Source organism: Panthera pardus, unplaced genomic scaffold (assembly GCF_024362965.1).
Source record: "Panthera pardus isolate Hobbes unplaced genomic scaffold, ASM2436296v1 HiC_scaffold_1, whole genome shotgun sequence".
Classification (NCBI taxonomy): Eukaryota; Metazoa; Chordata; class Mammalia; order Carnivora; family Felidae; genus Panthera; species Panthera pardus.
The window spans coordinates 1533761-1548308 of NW_026526654.1; the positions used below are offsets into that span (position 1 = coordinate 1533761).

The 14548-nt window shown below is 41.3% G+C and overlaps 1 protein-coding gene across 1 annotated transcript in view; it reads right to left on the minus strand.

Annotated features, from left to right (window-relative positions):
• Nucleotides 1-3197: 3197 nt before the first annotated feature.
• Nucleotides 3198-14548, minus strand: part of LOC128776568 (ankyrin repeat domain-containing protein 26-like) — a 49454-nt gene continuing 38103 nt past the window's right edge. The window contains exons 9-10 of the mRNA XM_053901333.1: nt 11628-11700; nt 3198-3347 (exon numbers count right to left, since the gene is read on the minus strand). Of these exons, the coding sequence (XP_053757308.1) occupies nt 3213-3347; nt 11628-11700 (208 nt within the window). The 3' untranslated portion in view covers nt 3198-3212. The remainder of the gene's footprint in view (nt 3348-11627; nt 11701-14548) is intronic.

The window sequence follows — 14548 nt, forward strand, 5'->3', positions numbered from 1 at the left end:
GTTCTAACCTCTTGAGGCTGTCTCCTTCCATTGCTAGAGAGTCTATCTAGACCCACCGCACATCACAGAGGAGGATGATCCCAATGTGAGTGCTCTGTAGTGGTTCATGAGGTCATTTTTCTCAACCCTCCCCATTAGGTGACACACATCTAGAGAAATCATACTTTTTGTCATGGAAGGCAGAGGTCATCAGATCCTCTACTGATGAGCAACTAAACAAAACAAAGGGCAAAGAATATCTTGAATGCCTACATTCAATTACCAGGATATTTTCGCTTTCTAAACATTCAAAGACATCCACTCTATGATTCTAACTACATGACACCTGGAAAGAGCAAGGCTATGGAGCTAAGGGTTGGGGTGAATGTAGGGAGAAACGGGCACAGCACAGAGGACTTTTCAGGCAGTGGAACTCTTTCACACGGTACCACAAAGGTGGATCCACATCATTACACATTTGTTAAGACTCATAGAATGTATAACACCAAGGCTGAACACTAATGCAAATTAGAGACTTGGCCTCCAAATGAAGAGTTCGTGTCCAGAGAAAATGCACCACTGTTGTCAGGGTGCCTGGGTGGCTCAGTTGGTTCAGCGTCCAACTCTGGATCTGAGCTCAGGTCATGATCTCACAGTTCATGGGATCAAGTCCTGCATCAGGCTCTGGGCTGACAGCACAGGATTCTTTCCCCCCTCTCCCTCTGCCCCTTGGCTGCTCACACGCATGCATGCTCTCTCGCTCAAAACTCAACCAAGGAACTGAAAAAAAAAATTCCTACTCAAAATGGACCGCTGTCGTGCAAGATGTTAACAACAGGGGAGGCTAGGCGTGTACGGGAGCATGGTATGGTATATGGAGACTCTCTGTACTTCCTATTATATTTTGCTGTGAACTTAAAACTGATGTAAAACATCAGGCTTACTAAATGTATGAAACAACAAAAACAACAAAATATGGTTTCCATTGAAGCTACTCTTAGCATATACTAACTCATGATACAGTCACCTTGAACATTAAAATAGAGATCAAAGTAACACAATAGGGGTACTGTCTCCCATTTGGAAGTATATGAAAATGCATAAACAAAACACAAAAATACAACAGTTATTTGTATACTTAGGCAACAAAACAATTGATGAATATGATCCAAAATCTTATACCTATAAACAGGGGTTCAGCACCATAGGAATCAAACCTGGGTTCTCCATATAATTACGAGATTTTCATTCTAATTTTAAATCAAAAATCATTATGTTGATCATACCTCAGAATCATAATGAAAGCTTAATCACATAAAAAAAAAAGATTATAATGACCTCATATTGCCCTAGTAATTTTTATACAAATACCTACTTCATATGGATGATGAAACTGAAACCAGTACCATGGTAACCATCATGTTACTTGCTAGGAAAACAAAATTTGAAGACACCACCAAAAATGACGTCAGGGCTATAATTCCTATGCAGAACAGATTTCATCCAGCAGGCCAAAGATGGCTACCCTCAGAACATCCTACTTGAATGACTGGCCCTTGGTTGTTCCCTGGGATCTTGGATTTAAGGAGGGTTCCCACCATTCCCTAGCTGGTTAAGAGTGGTTCACTGTGCCTAAGTGCTGGTACAAGCAATGTCCTCAAGGCTGTACACTTGATTTCCTTGGTGGAAACCTGGAATTTTGGGACATGCTAAGGAGAAGATGCCTATGTGATTAGCATTTGATGAAAACCTCGGGCACTGAGTATCCATAAGCCTCGTACTGGCAGACCACATTTCACTTGTGCTGTCCTAATTTCATGCTGGAGGAATTTAGCACATCCTGCTAACTCCATAGAGAAAGGATTGCTGGAAGCCTGCGCTTGGTTTCCTCTGGCCTTCACCCTATGCACCATTGCTCGGTGCTCATTGGCCTTTCTAGCCTGTCCCCATACCAAGCCACACGCATGACTACAACTATATGCTGAGTCCTGTGAGCTCTTCTAGCGAATAATCAAATCTGGGTGTCATTGGGATGCCTCTAACACAACTGCATTATATGAAATTTCATTATTTCGGTTGATGTCTTTCACGTGGTTACAGTCAGAAGGTTATGTCACAGAATACCTTTCCTGGAATCTCTTTTCTTGGTGTTTGCCTTGAAAATTCCTACATCCCTACATACCCATTTGAAGAAAGGTTTAAAAGGAATAGATGAAATCATGATGTCAGAAAGTGTGAAACAAGCAACAATCTTATTTTACTCTAAAAAAAAACAGAGAAAGAGAGCAAATCCTGGTGATTGCCCCTATGTTCTACCATATAAAAGTTCTCTGAAATATGAAAAATCAGTTAATTTTCTCCAACTACCTAGGACTTAGTTCATTTTTCTGGCAGATAGGAATCAAAGAAGTAACAGGGATCATTCTACAACAATCAGAACTGTCAGACAGAATATGAAAACATACTACTGATTATAGTGTTCTTTTGTTTCTTTTCCTTATGTTCCTAGAACATTAAAAATATAGTTCACCTATTAAAGGCGGTTATCGCCAAAATAATCAAAACTCACAAATACGGCATCCAAAATGTCAGATGAGTTATCTTGATGTCTCCCTATCTGACCCTCCTTCCAATTCTCTTATTTTGCCCTAAATGATACTACCGTATGAAGTACCCCCATTTTATATGGCATTAACGTATATACATTTATCACTGACTACAAATGCTTATGTTCACCCATGGTAGTTAGGACATAACTCTGCATCATCAGCTAGGTCAGTCCTTAATGTCTTGCCAACAGTGAGCATCACAGTAAGAGTGGGGACATTTGGGGATACTACTCTGACAAATTCTGGTACGAGAAGCTCACCTGAGAGTGTTGCTGCATTTCAAATAGTCTGCTCTTCCCTTTAAAGGACTAGTGTATTTTACCACCTTCCAGTAGAAACACAATACACACCGGCTTACTTTCCTTCATTTACTCCCTGTAGTCTCCGCCATTTACATCATTCCCTGTTTGGCTCGTCTCTTCTTTCCTGAGGTTCCTTAGGCCTTCCAGTGTCTTGAAAGGGAACTAGCCATTTAGCTCCTTTGGTGGCACTCTCAATTTAATCTGTTGCTGACACCACATACGATATGCAACTTATCTCCTTTTCACATCCCTTTCTCTTTCCTATGCACTTAACAGGCCGTTTTCTTTAGATATTAGAATATATCAGTATTCCTGTTTGAAATCAACATTCTGTCAAATGACCTTTGAATAAAATACAGTTCTTACCTTCTACTTGTCCATTTAATACACTTTGCCCTTTCTGATCCACAGCTCCAGAGACATGAGGAACATATTTGTTGGGCTTCTCAGACACACACTGTTAAAAGTAGCATCAGTAATGAGTTGCGTGAAGACTTCCTAATCCTTTTCCAAGAAAATATCTGAATTTATGATTTTAATAACTATCAGACTTACAAATAAGAAAACCGTATTGAACACCAAAACATTTAAATACAAAACCTCATATGTGCTCTCTTGATTCAGCGTCCCTTTGAATCTTCATTTGGCTATTGACTCTCTAAACTGATCATGGAAGGCCAGAATAAATACTTTCAAAGGCAGAAGCCTGGCTTGTATGCAGATTTCAAAAAGGAACTAACAAAACCCCTTCCTTTGCATTCCTGACCCAAATAAAAGGACATTTGAAATAAGGTTTGAAACAAAATCTTTAAAAGTGTACTTGCTATAAATGAAAACTGCTTCTAATAAAATGGCAGACATTTGTTTCAGTGTCAATTCATACCTCACATGATCAGAAACTTTGGAGTATATCATGTTGTGTATCAACAAAACACTGTCGTAGCTGCTGCTTCGTTTAGGTAAACAGAGGCTTGACCTTTTTCTTGACGAAAGAAGGGTTGGATCGAATGGCAAAGTAGTAAGAAAAACTTTTCTTAAAATTATGATGAACTAGTAGCAGAAACAATGTAGATATAGGTATGGAACTCTTCAGAATGTGTAGTAAGCATTCAAACGGCAAGTATAAGAACATGTATGTCTTAGTCACCTAAAATGTGCCAAGCACTCATTTCACTATGCACATTTTCTTTTTTACACACAACAACAATAATGATGATTATGATGATGGAGTGAGCCTTCCTACAGCTTGGTCACTCTAAGACGTTGGAGTAAAATGATGATCCGTGGTCCTCTCTGTCCAGAATGTCCCTCGCCACGGTCTACACGACTGGTCCTTCTCATCTTTCACTTGGCACCTTTTGCCACTCTCAGATCTTTTCTGACTACCAAAATTCCCACTCCCACTCTCATCCTCATCCTCACTACAAACGCCCCCAATATTCTCTCAACTAACATTGTCCATCCCCTACCGATGAAGCCTTTATAGTGACTTATAACAGATTGCTGTTGACTTACTTTTCTGCTCCGACCACAACAACCTAAACCCTCCACTTGTACACTCAGTAGCTAACTGCTTGGTACGTACTCAGTATGCAAGGACCAATTAATTAAGGTCAAAACATTTACACTAATCTCACTGAGAAGATCTCAAAAGTACCAAATCACTATACCGTTGGCCCTTGAACAAAGCAAGGGTTACGGGCTCTGATGGCCATGCACTCGAAAATCCACAAATATCTTTTGAAACCTCAAAACCAAATAAAAAAAAAACAAAAATTCCTACCGAATTTCCTACTTTAAAAGCAATCACACTTAAAAATCAAAAAGTATATATGTATTGAAAACCAGAACATTAAAGTAGAATCGCTTGTATATGCTCTCTAGGTCTAATCTACCTTTTCGGCCTAGTTTGGCCATTGACTCTGTAAACTGAGCATGGGAGGTCAGGGTTAGGATAACGGAATGCTGAGCTTACCAACAATATTCACAGTCGATTAATGCATGTTTTCCCTGTTATATGTATTACATACTGTATTTTTACACTATAAACTGAAGGAAAGGTTACTAAGAAACTCGTAAGGAAGGGGTGCTGGGTGGCACTGTCGGTTCAGGGTCAGGCTCTTGACTTTGGCTCAGGTCATGATCTATACTTCCTGAGTTGAACGCTGACAGTGTGGAGCCTGATGAAAATTCTCCCTCTGCCCCCACTTCCCTACTCACGTGCTCTGTCCTCTCTCTCTCTCCCAAAATGAATAATTAAAAAAAAACCAAGATGAAAAAGAAAATCATAAGGAAGAGAAAATATGTTTACAGGATGGTACTGTGTTTATTGAAAAAAATCTGTATGTATGTGGACTCCCACAGTCCAAACGCATCTTGTTCAAGGCTCAAATGTATACCTTTATGATGTCATCGCTAAGAGCTTACGGGAACTTATTATAGCCCCAAATGAGAACATCAAAAACCCATTCTAACTTTGCCAATCTTTTCTGGACACAAGGGCCATTTTATTGGCCTTTGAACATCTTCCCATGGAAAACAAGTATTCTTTGGGGGGCCTGGGTGACTTAGTCGATTAGGCACCCAACTTTGCAATTGCGAAAAGCAAAGCAAAAGGTGGAGGGGGGAGTTAAGATGGCAGGGGAGGGGATCAGAATTTCCCTTGTCCCTCAAACACAGCAGTATTGAGGTCACAACACTTGGAATACCAGGAATACAGGCTGCAGAGGGACAGAAAAATCTCCGCAGGTGCAGAGTGACAGCTTGGCGGGACAGAAGGGTGTGTATGAGAATTGGGAGAAATAAAATGGGCAGCACAGGCATGGAGTGGGGGAAGGCCTTTGGTGGAGAAACGAAAGGAAGGTAGAGAGAGAGAGGCTGTGGCAAGTGCATTTGGATATGAGAAAGCCTGTCCGGACCACAGACCAAGGAGAGGTCCAGAGAGCCAGTTTCTACTTTGGAAAACAGCCTTAGAGGGTAAAAAACAGAATTTTCAAGGTGGCCACACTTTCTCTCGACCAGAGCTACCACCTCCCATGCCTGGTGGGGAGGGAGCCGCCCCTAGGCTTGGTAGCAATCTCAGGGCTACACTGGGAGAGAACACCTTGAGTATGGTGGAAAGGGGAGGTATTGCCCTGCCCAAGGGAAAAAGACCGTGCAGGCACGAGCCAGAGGCCCTCTGTCCACTGGGCAGAGTGGCGCAACTCCACTACCAGGTCTGAGCAAAGCGGGATCCTACAGGGTTTTGAATCCCAGCTCAGTACTCAGGTGGCACAGGGGACTGTGCAGCAAGGCAAGCCGGCTCCCCAGGCTATTCCGTGAGGATAGCCTAAACAGTGAGTTTTGAGACACCTCGTGTGGGCAGGAGAGATGGGGTGTCGCCATGTCTCTCCCCATGACCAACATCGTGGGGCTTCAGGGAATGGACAGTGAGCCTCAGTGAAGGCAGGCCCATTGCACCAAACCCTGACACTCTGTGCCTCGTAACTGCTTCTCTATAGGAGTGAGACTGACACTGATGGGACCAGACAGCCCCTGCTCTAGACCAGCACAGCCACCAGTCCCAGGCACCAATAGACAACTCTCCTCCGGTTTTCTATCTTTGTTTGTTTGTTTGTTTTCGTTTGAGTTATTATTCTTTTGTCTTTCCTTTTTCTTTTTTAAAGTTTATTTCTTCATTTTGAGAGAGAGAGTGAGTGATCAAGCAGAAGAGATGCAGAGAGAGGGAGAGAGACAGAATCCGAGCAGGATCCATGCTCTCACTGCAGAACCTGGTGGGGGTTTCGAACCCACCAACAGCGACAACATGACGTGAGCCAAATTCAAGAGTCAGACGCTTCACCTACTGAGCCACCCAGGCGCCCATCTTTTCTTTCCTTTGCTTTCCCTTTCTTCTCTTTTCCCTTTTTTTCTCTTTCTACTCTCCTCTTTCCCCTTCTCCCTTTGGAAACAGCCTAGTAGTCTTGAGTTGACGTGGGTCAAAGCTAATTATATATCTACATTTATCTCTATATCTTAATATATACCTATATATCTATACATAGATATATCTATAGATATATCTATATATTTTTTTCCCCTTTGTTCCTCTGTTCTGGTTCTTTGTTTGTTTCATTGTACATTTTCTCTATACTTTTCTAGATCTCCTTCTTCATTTTCCTCCCTCTCTTTCTGGATTAAGCCCTATAGCTCCTTTGAGTCACTTCCTGGTCTTTTTTTCAACTCCAGTCATTTCTCTTTTTGTTTGGGCTAAGGATTCTTCCCCATCTTCTTCCCCTCTTTTCCAGGATTACTTCAACAAACAAATCAAAGCACACCTGGTGGAAGGCCCAAACCGCCACTCCAAGTAGCGAGAACAGCAGCCAAAGACGCACCGAAAGAGTGCACACAACACACTCAAAAAAAATTTGTTCAACGGCCAGGCCCTGGACAGTGTAGGAGCTCTTTTTATTACAGTAGTACTCGCAGGTGTGGGACACAGAACAAGCTATTAACACACACGAAGGGCCGGAATCTAGCCAAAACGACGAAATCACAGAATTCCCCTCAAAAAAAATTCCGGGAAGAAAGGACAGCCAGAGAAGGGCTCAAAAGAGACAGAAACCATATATGTGAGCACATTTTTTGGAATGACACTCACAAGACGCATAGTTGCGCCTGAAACCACGCATAGAAGACGGCAGACAATCTACTGCTTCAGAGATCAAGGACCTAAGGAATCGTCATGATGAACGCTGAACATGAAATGGTGTAAAGGAGATACAAAGTAAACTAGATGCAGTGACGGCAAGGACGGGAGAAGCAGCAGACAGAATCGGTGAAACAGAAGATACAATTGTGGACAAAGATGAAGCAGGGAAAGGAAAGGAAGGAAATGACTAGATCACGAGGCAGGTACTAGAGACCTAGGTGATTCAGTGAGATGAAATATTAGCCAGATCCTAGGAGTCCCAGAAGAAGAAGAGTGAGAGAAAGGGGCAGAAGGTTTTTTTTGAACAACTTATAGCTGAGAGCTTCCCTCATCTGGGGAAGGAAACGGGCATCCAAGTCCTGGCGGCACAGAGAATTCCTTTCCAAATCAACAAACCCAGGTCAACACCACGACATGCCATAGCGAAACTGGAAAACTACAAAGATAAAGAGAGGATTCTGAAAGCAGCTAGGGACAAACGGGTCTTAATCGACAAGGGAAGACACATAAGGGTAGCAGCAGACCTGTCCAAAGAAACTTGGCAGGGCAGAAGGGAGGGGTAGGAAACGGTCAATGTGCTGAATGGGAACATCTGCGGCGAAGGATCCCTTCCCAGGCAAGGCTGACATTTAGAACAGAAAGAGAGAGAAAGGCTTTCCCAGACAAACAAAACCTAATGGAGTTCATGACCACTAAACCAGCCCTGCGGGAGATCCTAACGGGCGACTCTGTGAGTGGAAAGCAGCAGAGACTACAAAGGACCAGAGGCCTCACCAAAAGCATGAAACCTTCAGATAACACAATGACACTAAATCCATATCTTTAACTAATCACTCTGAATGGGAATGGACTCAATGCCGCAATCAAAAGACACAGGGAATCAGAATGGGTAAAACACAAAACAAAACCAAACAACAAGATCCATCTATATGTTGTCAACAAGACACTGATTTTAGACCCTAGGACACCTCCAGGTTCAAAGTGAAGGTATGGGGAACCACCTATCATGCTACTAGAAGTCAAAAGAAAGCTGGACTCGCCACACTTCCACCAGACAGACTAGATATTAAAGCAGAGACTGTAGTAACAGATTCAGAAGGGCATTGGATCATAATTAAGGGGTCTATCCATCAAGAGGAGCTAACAATTGCAAGTGTTTATGCCCCCAAAGTGAAAGCCCACACATATGAATCGATTACTCACAAACATGATTAAAGGTATACATACAAATACCATGATTGTAGACGACTTTAAGACTCCACTCATGGCAAAAGGCGGATCGTCAAGGCAGAAAATCAGTAAGGAAACACAGATCCAATGTGTCATTGGACCAGACGTATTCAGATATACATAGATATATATTGGCCTCATATATATACATTTATATACATGGATATCAACACCGATATATTAAGATCTTTTCATCCAACAGCAGTAGAACGCACATTCTTCTTAAGTGCACATAGAACATTCTCCAATGTCTCCAAGTGACATCCTGGGTCACAAAACAGCCCTCCACAAATATAAGAGGACTGAGATCATACCTTGCATATTGTCAGATCACAACAACGAGCACTTGCTCATTCTTTCTCTCTCTCCCTCCCTTTCCAAGAGAAATGCAAACATTTCAAAAACATTTATCTCAGCCCCTTCCAAGAAAGAGAAAAACAAGAATAATAAACCTTGTGGGGCAACGAGTCCTGGATGGAAACCCCACACAGACAGTAGAATTCCATAACCAATATGTTGACAATGGAGTTGACAGAGAGTGATGTACTAAAAGAACAGACACTAAAGAAATAGTTTCTGCAAGGACAAATTAGGGTAGGGGTAAACCATTAAAAACGAGCCTGGTGCGGGGAACACATATGTGGCACAGTCAGTTCAGCATCCACCTTCAGCTCATGAGTCATGATCTCACGGTTTGTGGTTATCAGCCCCACGTTGAGCTCTGTGTTGACAGCTCGGAGCCTGCAGCCTGCTTTGGATTCTGTGTGTCTCTCTGTCTCTGCCCCTACCCCGCTTGCACTCTGTGTCTCTCTCTGTCTCAAAAATAAATAAACTTTGAAAAATAATTAAAAATACCGTAATAAGCATGGGTTGAGAAGAGGGAAAAAGGAAAAAACAAAACAAAACAAAACAAATGACCAATCAATCAAGCATGAGCTTAAGACAAAAAAGAAAAGGAAAAATGTGAGCCAAAGAAGGTAAGTGGAAACAACATACATTTTTCAACAGGTACATAAGTAGGATTGGGAATATACTATGAAAAATAGTCCCTTTTAAACCTTTTAAAGATATATGTCTTTATATATGTGTGTGATATATATATATATATATATATATATATATATATATATATGTGTGTGTGTGTGTGTGTGTGTGTGTGTGTACGTATAGGTGTACATAAATATGTATACATATAAGTGTGTATTTATATATAAGTGTAAATATATATGTGTTTATATGTGTATATTATATATATCTCTACCGATATCTGTCTATCTATATCTATCTATCTATCTATCTATCTATCTATATCCATATCCATCTATCTATGTATCTATGTATATAATATTTATGTAAAAGAGAGGCTTTGATTCACAGTATATCCCTAATAATACTGACTCTTATCACTCTACAGTTATCTGGTTATAAATACTGTAATAAAGAATTTAATTTTTTTCACTATAAATAAATTGTTCAATTCCTGGCATCTATCGCTTCCGAAAAGCTAGAAATTATTACTAGACTAACAAAAGAACAGAAAAAGAGAGGTTCCTAACACGTCAACTTTCACTATGGAGGAAGAATTGGGAATGAGAATTCTAGGAGGAAATGGGAACCTTTAAAGGATGTAGGTAATGGGACACAGATGGGGTTAAACAAACCAAGGCTGAGGACTTTTTCTCTGCACTTCTAAGCTCACAATGGGAGGATACCAAAAATATACTGTAACCTTCTTTCTTATGTAACTCCTGATTGCCTCAATAGAATTCATTTGCGTGTATACATGTTAAACACTAAAACGGAATATAAACTGAAGCCTGACTTTTTAAATTCACATATTTAATTGTGATATATCATGCGTATTTTGTTACTTTTCAAACTCCATTCTACGGAATTCCATTTCCCTACTCATTTGTTCACATTCAACAACCATGACATTGCTTCTTCCAAGCAAGACTTTATTTTAGGAGCTCCAGGAGTCAAACCAGTGCGTTTCCTAACCTCCAGGAGCTTATCATGATTTAGGGGCTTTGAAATGAATACTGAAATAAATATCAGATGTCTGAAACTTTAAATTTTAGAATCTGACACAAGGACTAGGAGGAGATAGTGTTCAAAGCTAGAATGGGCAAGATTTCTGAAATTAGAAATTTGACACCTTGGCTATGAAGAGCCTCTGCCCATAGAGCTACTCTTTTCAGCAAAATACGTATTCTTCGGGGAGATGCACAATTTTAACTTACTCTTCATGGAGTTATTTCAAAACTACAGGGGAACACCTTTGTAAGGTAAATGTTGAGAAATAATGTAAACATCTAAATTTCTACATTTTCTACTATGGTTTTATTCTAAATGTAGAACAAAGGATAGAGCCAAAAGAAAATCCTGTATCTCACCAAAATAAAACTTGCCCGGGGCGGGGGGCAACCTACAATAGATACTTGGACCCAATCACGTTTCATTTAGGCGTGAGTATTATCAGTCATGTTACGATCACAGTAAGAATCCTTATCCTTAAGCAAACGTCATATTGCCTCCATTGTGGGAAAGCTTTTCCCACTATAATTTGACGGTCATTATATATTTTCCAGCCCATTCTTTTATCAGCCTCCACCTGTAGGATTTACCACAGTACAACAAAACAAAACAAAACAAAACATTCAACGCGTCATGTATCTGTAAAGTGGTTTGTTCTTGCCAACTTTCCATGACACACATAAAATGATGATACACAGGCTCCTCTTAAATTTTCAGAGTGAATAAGGGAGAAAACTCAATTCAGAGCAGGAAAGTGAGTTTCACAGGAGGGTACTTTACCTTGGTACCAAAATCTAAGTCTTGGCTAGATGAGGTAGACCATGAATCGTCAGGACCAGGTTTGTCGGAAAGCCTTTAGAGCAAAAAAATACAACAAACACATGTTCATTCATTTAAAAACAAAATTTAAAAAAGTTAAGGGAAAGGTCACCTATCTGTTTATTCCACGAAGTTTCTTGGTATAATGAAAAGTTGGCCTCTGGTTTTGTCATTAAGTTTTATTTTAATTCCAGTAATAGGAACATCCAGAGTTATAGTAGTTTAAGTTGTACAAAATAGTGATTCACCAACTCCATACTCACCCCGTGCTCATCATGACAAGGGCACTCCTTCATCCCCATCATCTCTTTCACCCCTCCCACCACTCACCTCCTCTCCACAACCATCCGTTTCTTCTCTGCAGGTAAGAGCCTATTTCTTGGTTTGTCTCCCCTTTTGTTTCCTCCCTTTGCTCGTTTGTTGTTTCTTAAGGGCTACATGAGTAAAATCATATGGTATTTGTCTTTCCCTGACTTTGCTTACCATACTACCCTCAGGCTCCATCCAGGTGATTGCAAATGGCAAGATTGCATTGTTTTATGGTTGAGTAATATTACAGTGTGTGTGTGTGTGTGCATGTGTGTGTGCGTGTGTGTGTCTGTGTGTATGGATATACATATACACACACACATACATTCATATAGGGCTTCTTCTTCGTTCACTCAGCTGTCAATGGACGCTTGCGCTGGCTGTTGGAAATAATGCCGCAATAAACACAGGAGTGCGTGTGTCCCGTGGAATTCTTGTTTTTGTATTCTCTTGGGTAGTATCCAGTAGTGCAATTACTGGATCATAGGAGAGTTCTGTTTTTAATTTTTTGAGGAACCTGCATACTGTTTTCCACAGGGGCCGCACCCATTTGCATTTCCACCAACGGTGCAAGAGGTTTCCTTAGTCTCCACATCCTCGCAAACACTTGCTTCTTGTGTCTTGGAATGTAGCCATTCTGACAGGTGTGACGTGGTATCTCGTTGTAGTTTGGGGGAGCATCTTTTCATGTGTCTGTTGACGATCTGTTGTTGTCGTTGGAAAAGTGTCTGGTTATGTGTACTGCTCATTTGTAAACTGGGCTTTTTTGGAGGGGGGTGATGTTGACATGAATCAAGTTTTTAGACATTGTGAACACTAACCCTTTACTGGATTTGCCAAATATTTCCAAATTTGTTCTCCCATTCCAGAGGTTGCCTTTCAGTTTTGACTCTTTCCTTCACTGTGCAAAAGCTTTGTAGGTTGAAGTAGTCCTCAAATTTTATTCTTGCTGTATTTCCCTTGGCTCAAGAGACATAACTAGTAAAATGTTGCTACAGCCAAAGTTAGAGAAATGACGGCCTGTGCTCTCTTCAAGGATTTTTTTTTTTTTTAGGGTTTCAAGCCTCACACTTAGGTCTTTAATTCATTTTGAGTTTATTTGTGTGTATGGTACAGAAATTGGTCCAGGTTCATTCTTTGGCATGTGGCTTGTCCAGTTGTCCCAACACCATTTGGTGAAGAGACTGCCTTTTCCCCACTGGATAGTCTTTCCTGTTTGTGGAAGATGAACTGACCATACAGTGGTGGATTGATGTCTGGGTTTGCGGTTCAATTCCACTGAGCAATGAGGCTATTTTGTACGCCAGTACCCACAATACTGTTTGGATACCACACACACACAAGCACATACAAACACACACGCAGACACACACACACAATGAAATATTACGCAGCTCTAAATGAGAATGAGATCCTGCTATCTGCAACATCATGGATGTACCTAGATGGCATGAGGATAAGTGAAATAAGTCAGACAGAGAAAGACAAATCCTCTATGATTTCACTTCTGTGTAGAATGTAAAAAGGGGAATCAATGAACAAACAGAGCAAAAGCAGAAACACACCCATAAATGCAGAGATTTGACTCTTGCCAGAAGGGAGGGGAGGTGGGGGGATGGACAAAATGGGGGAAGGGGAGAGGGAGTTCAGGGTTCCAGTTATAGAATGAATAAATCACAAGGCTCAAAGGTACAGCATAGGGAATCTAGCCTGTGGTATCGTAATAGCCTCATACATTAACACATGGGAGCTACGCTTATGGCGATCACGGTGAAACATCCAGAGTTGTTGCATCACATATTACATTGTGTGTCACGTAGACCTCCGTTTAAGTAAACGTATCGAAGTTTAGGTTTCTATGTTATGAGTGGTAGTACTAACTAGAGATTGAAAGACTCAAAGTTCCCAAGGCCAACTTTGTTCCCACACTGGTCTTGCCTTGTTTAGGTCCATAATAACTAGCAAGACACTCCAAGCCTTCAGGGGCATTCAGCTACCCAAGGAGGGAGACTGTGATCAAAATGTTCCTGGGAGTTGTGCCTCTATTTCTCTATATGCTGCCTGAATATTTTCTTCCCTATGAGCTCCCACTCCTACATCACTCTTTGGCACGGTTCTGTGGCATTCCCCAACCTTTCAATCTGTAGGCTATGAAGCCATTCACTCCTACAACAAGGATGGGCTCCAATGACCGAGGGTAGGGACCATGTCCTGCTCCTGGAGAACAAGCGAATTGGGAGTCTCACTCATCCACACAGTCACCTCAACATAGGCATGTTATCACCGATCCAGATGAAGCTCCCTTACTGATTTCACAAGTCAGACCTACCCCTGCCCAGCCCTACAAGTACATGGGAAGGGCATCACAGATTTAGGAAAAGAGGTGGAGTGAAGAGACAGCTTGCCTTGGGCCATACATCTCTGATGTTCGGAATCTTCACCCCCACCCCCAATTCCTTGAGAGGATCTAAGCTATCCTCCCTCAGTTGGGGTGGAAGTAGGGGATATCATATTTCTATCTGCTGTAAACAGACTCTTCCCAGAAGCTCAAATGATTTTTAATCTCTCTCATC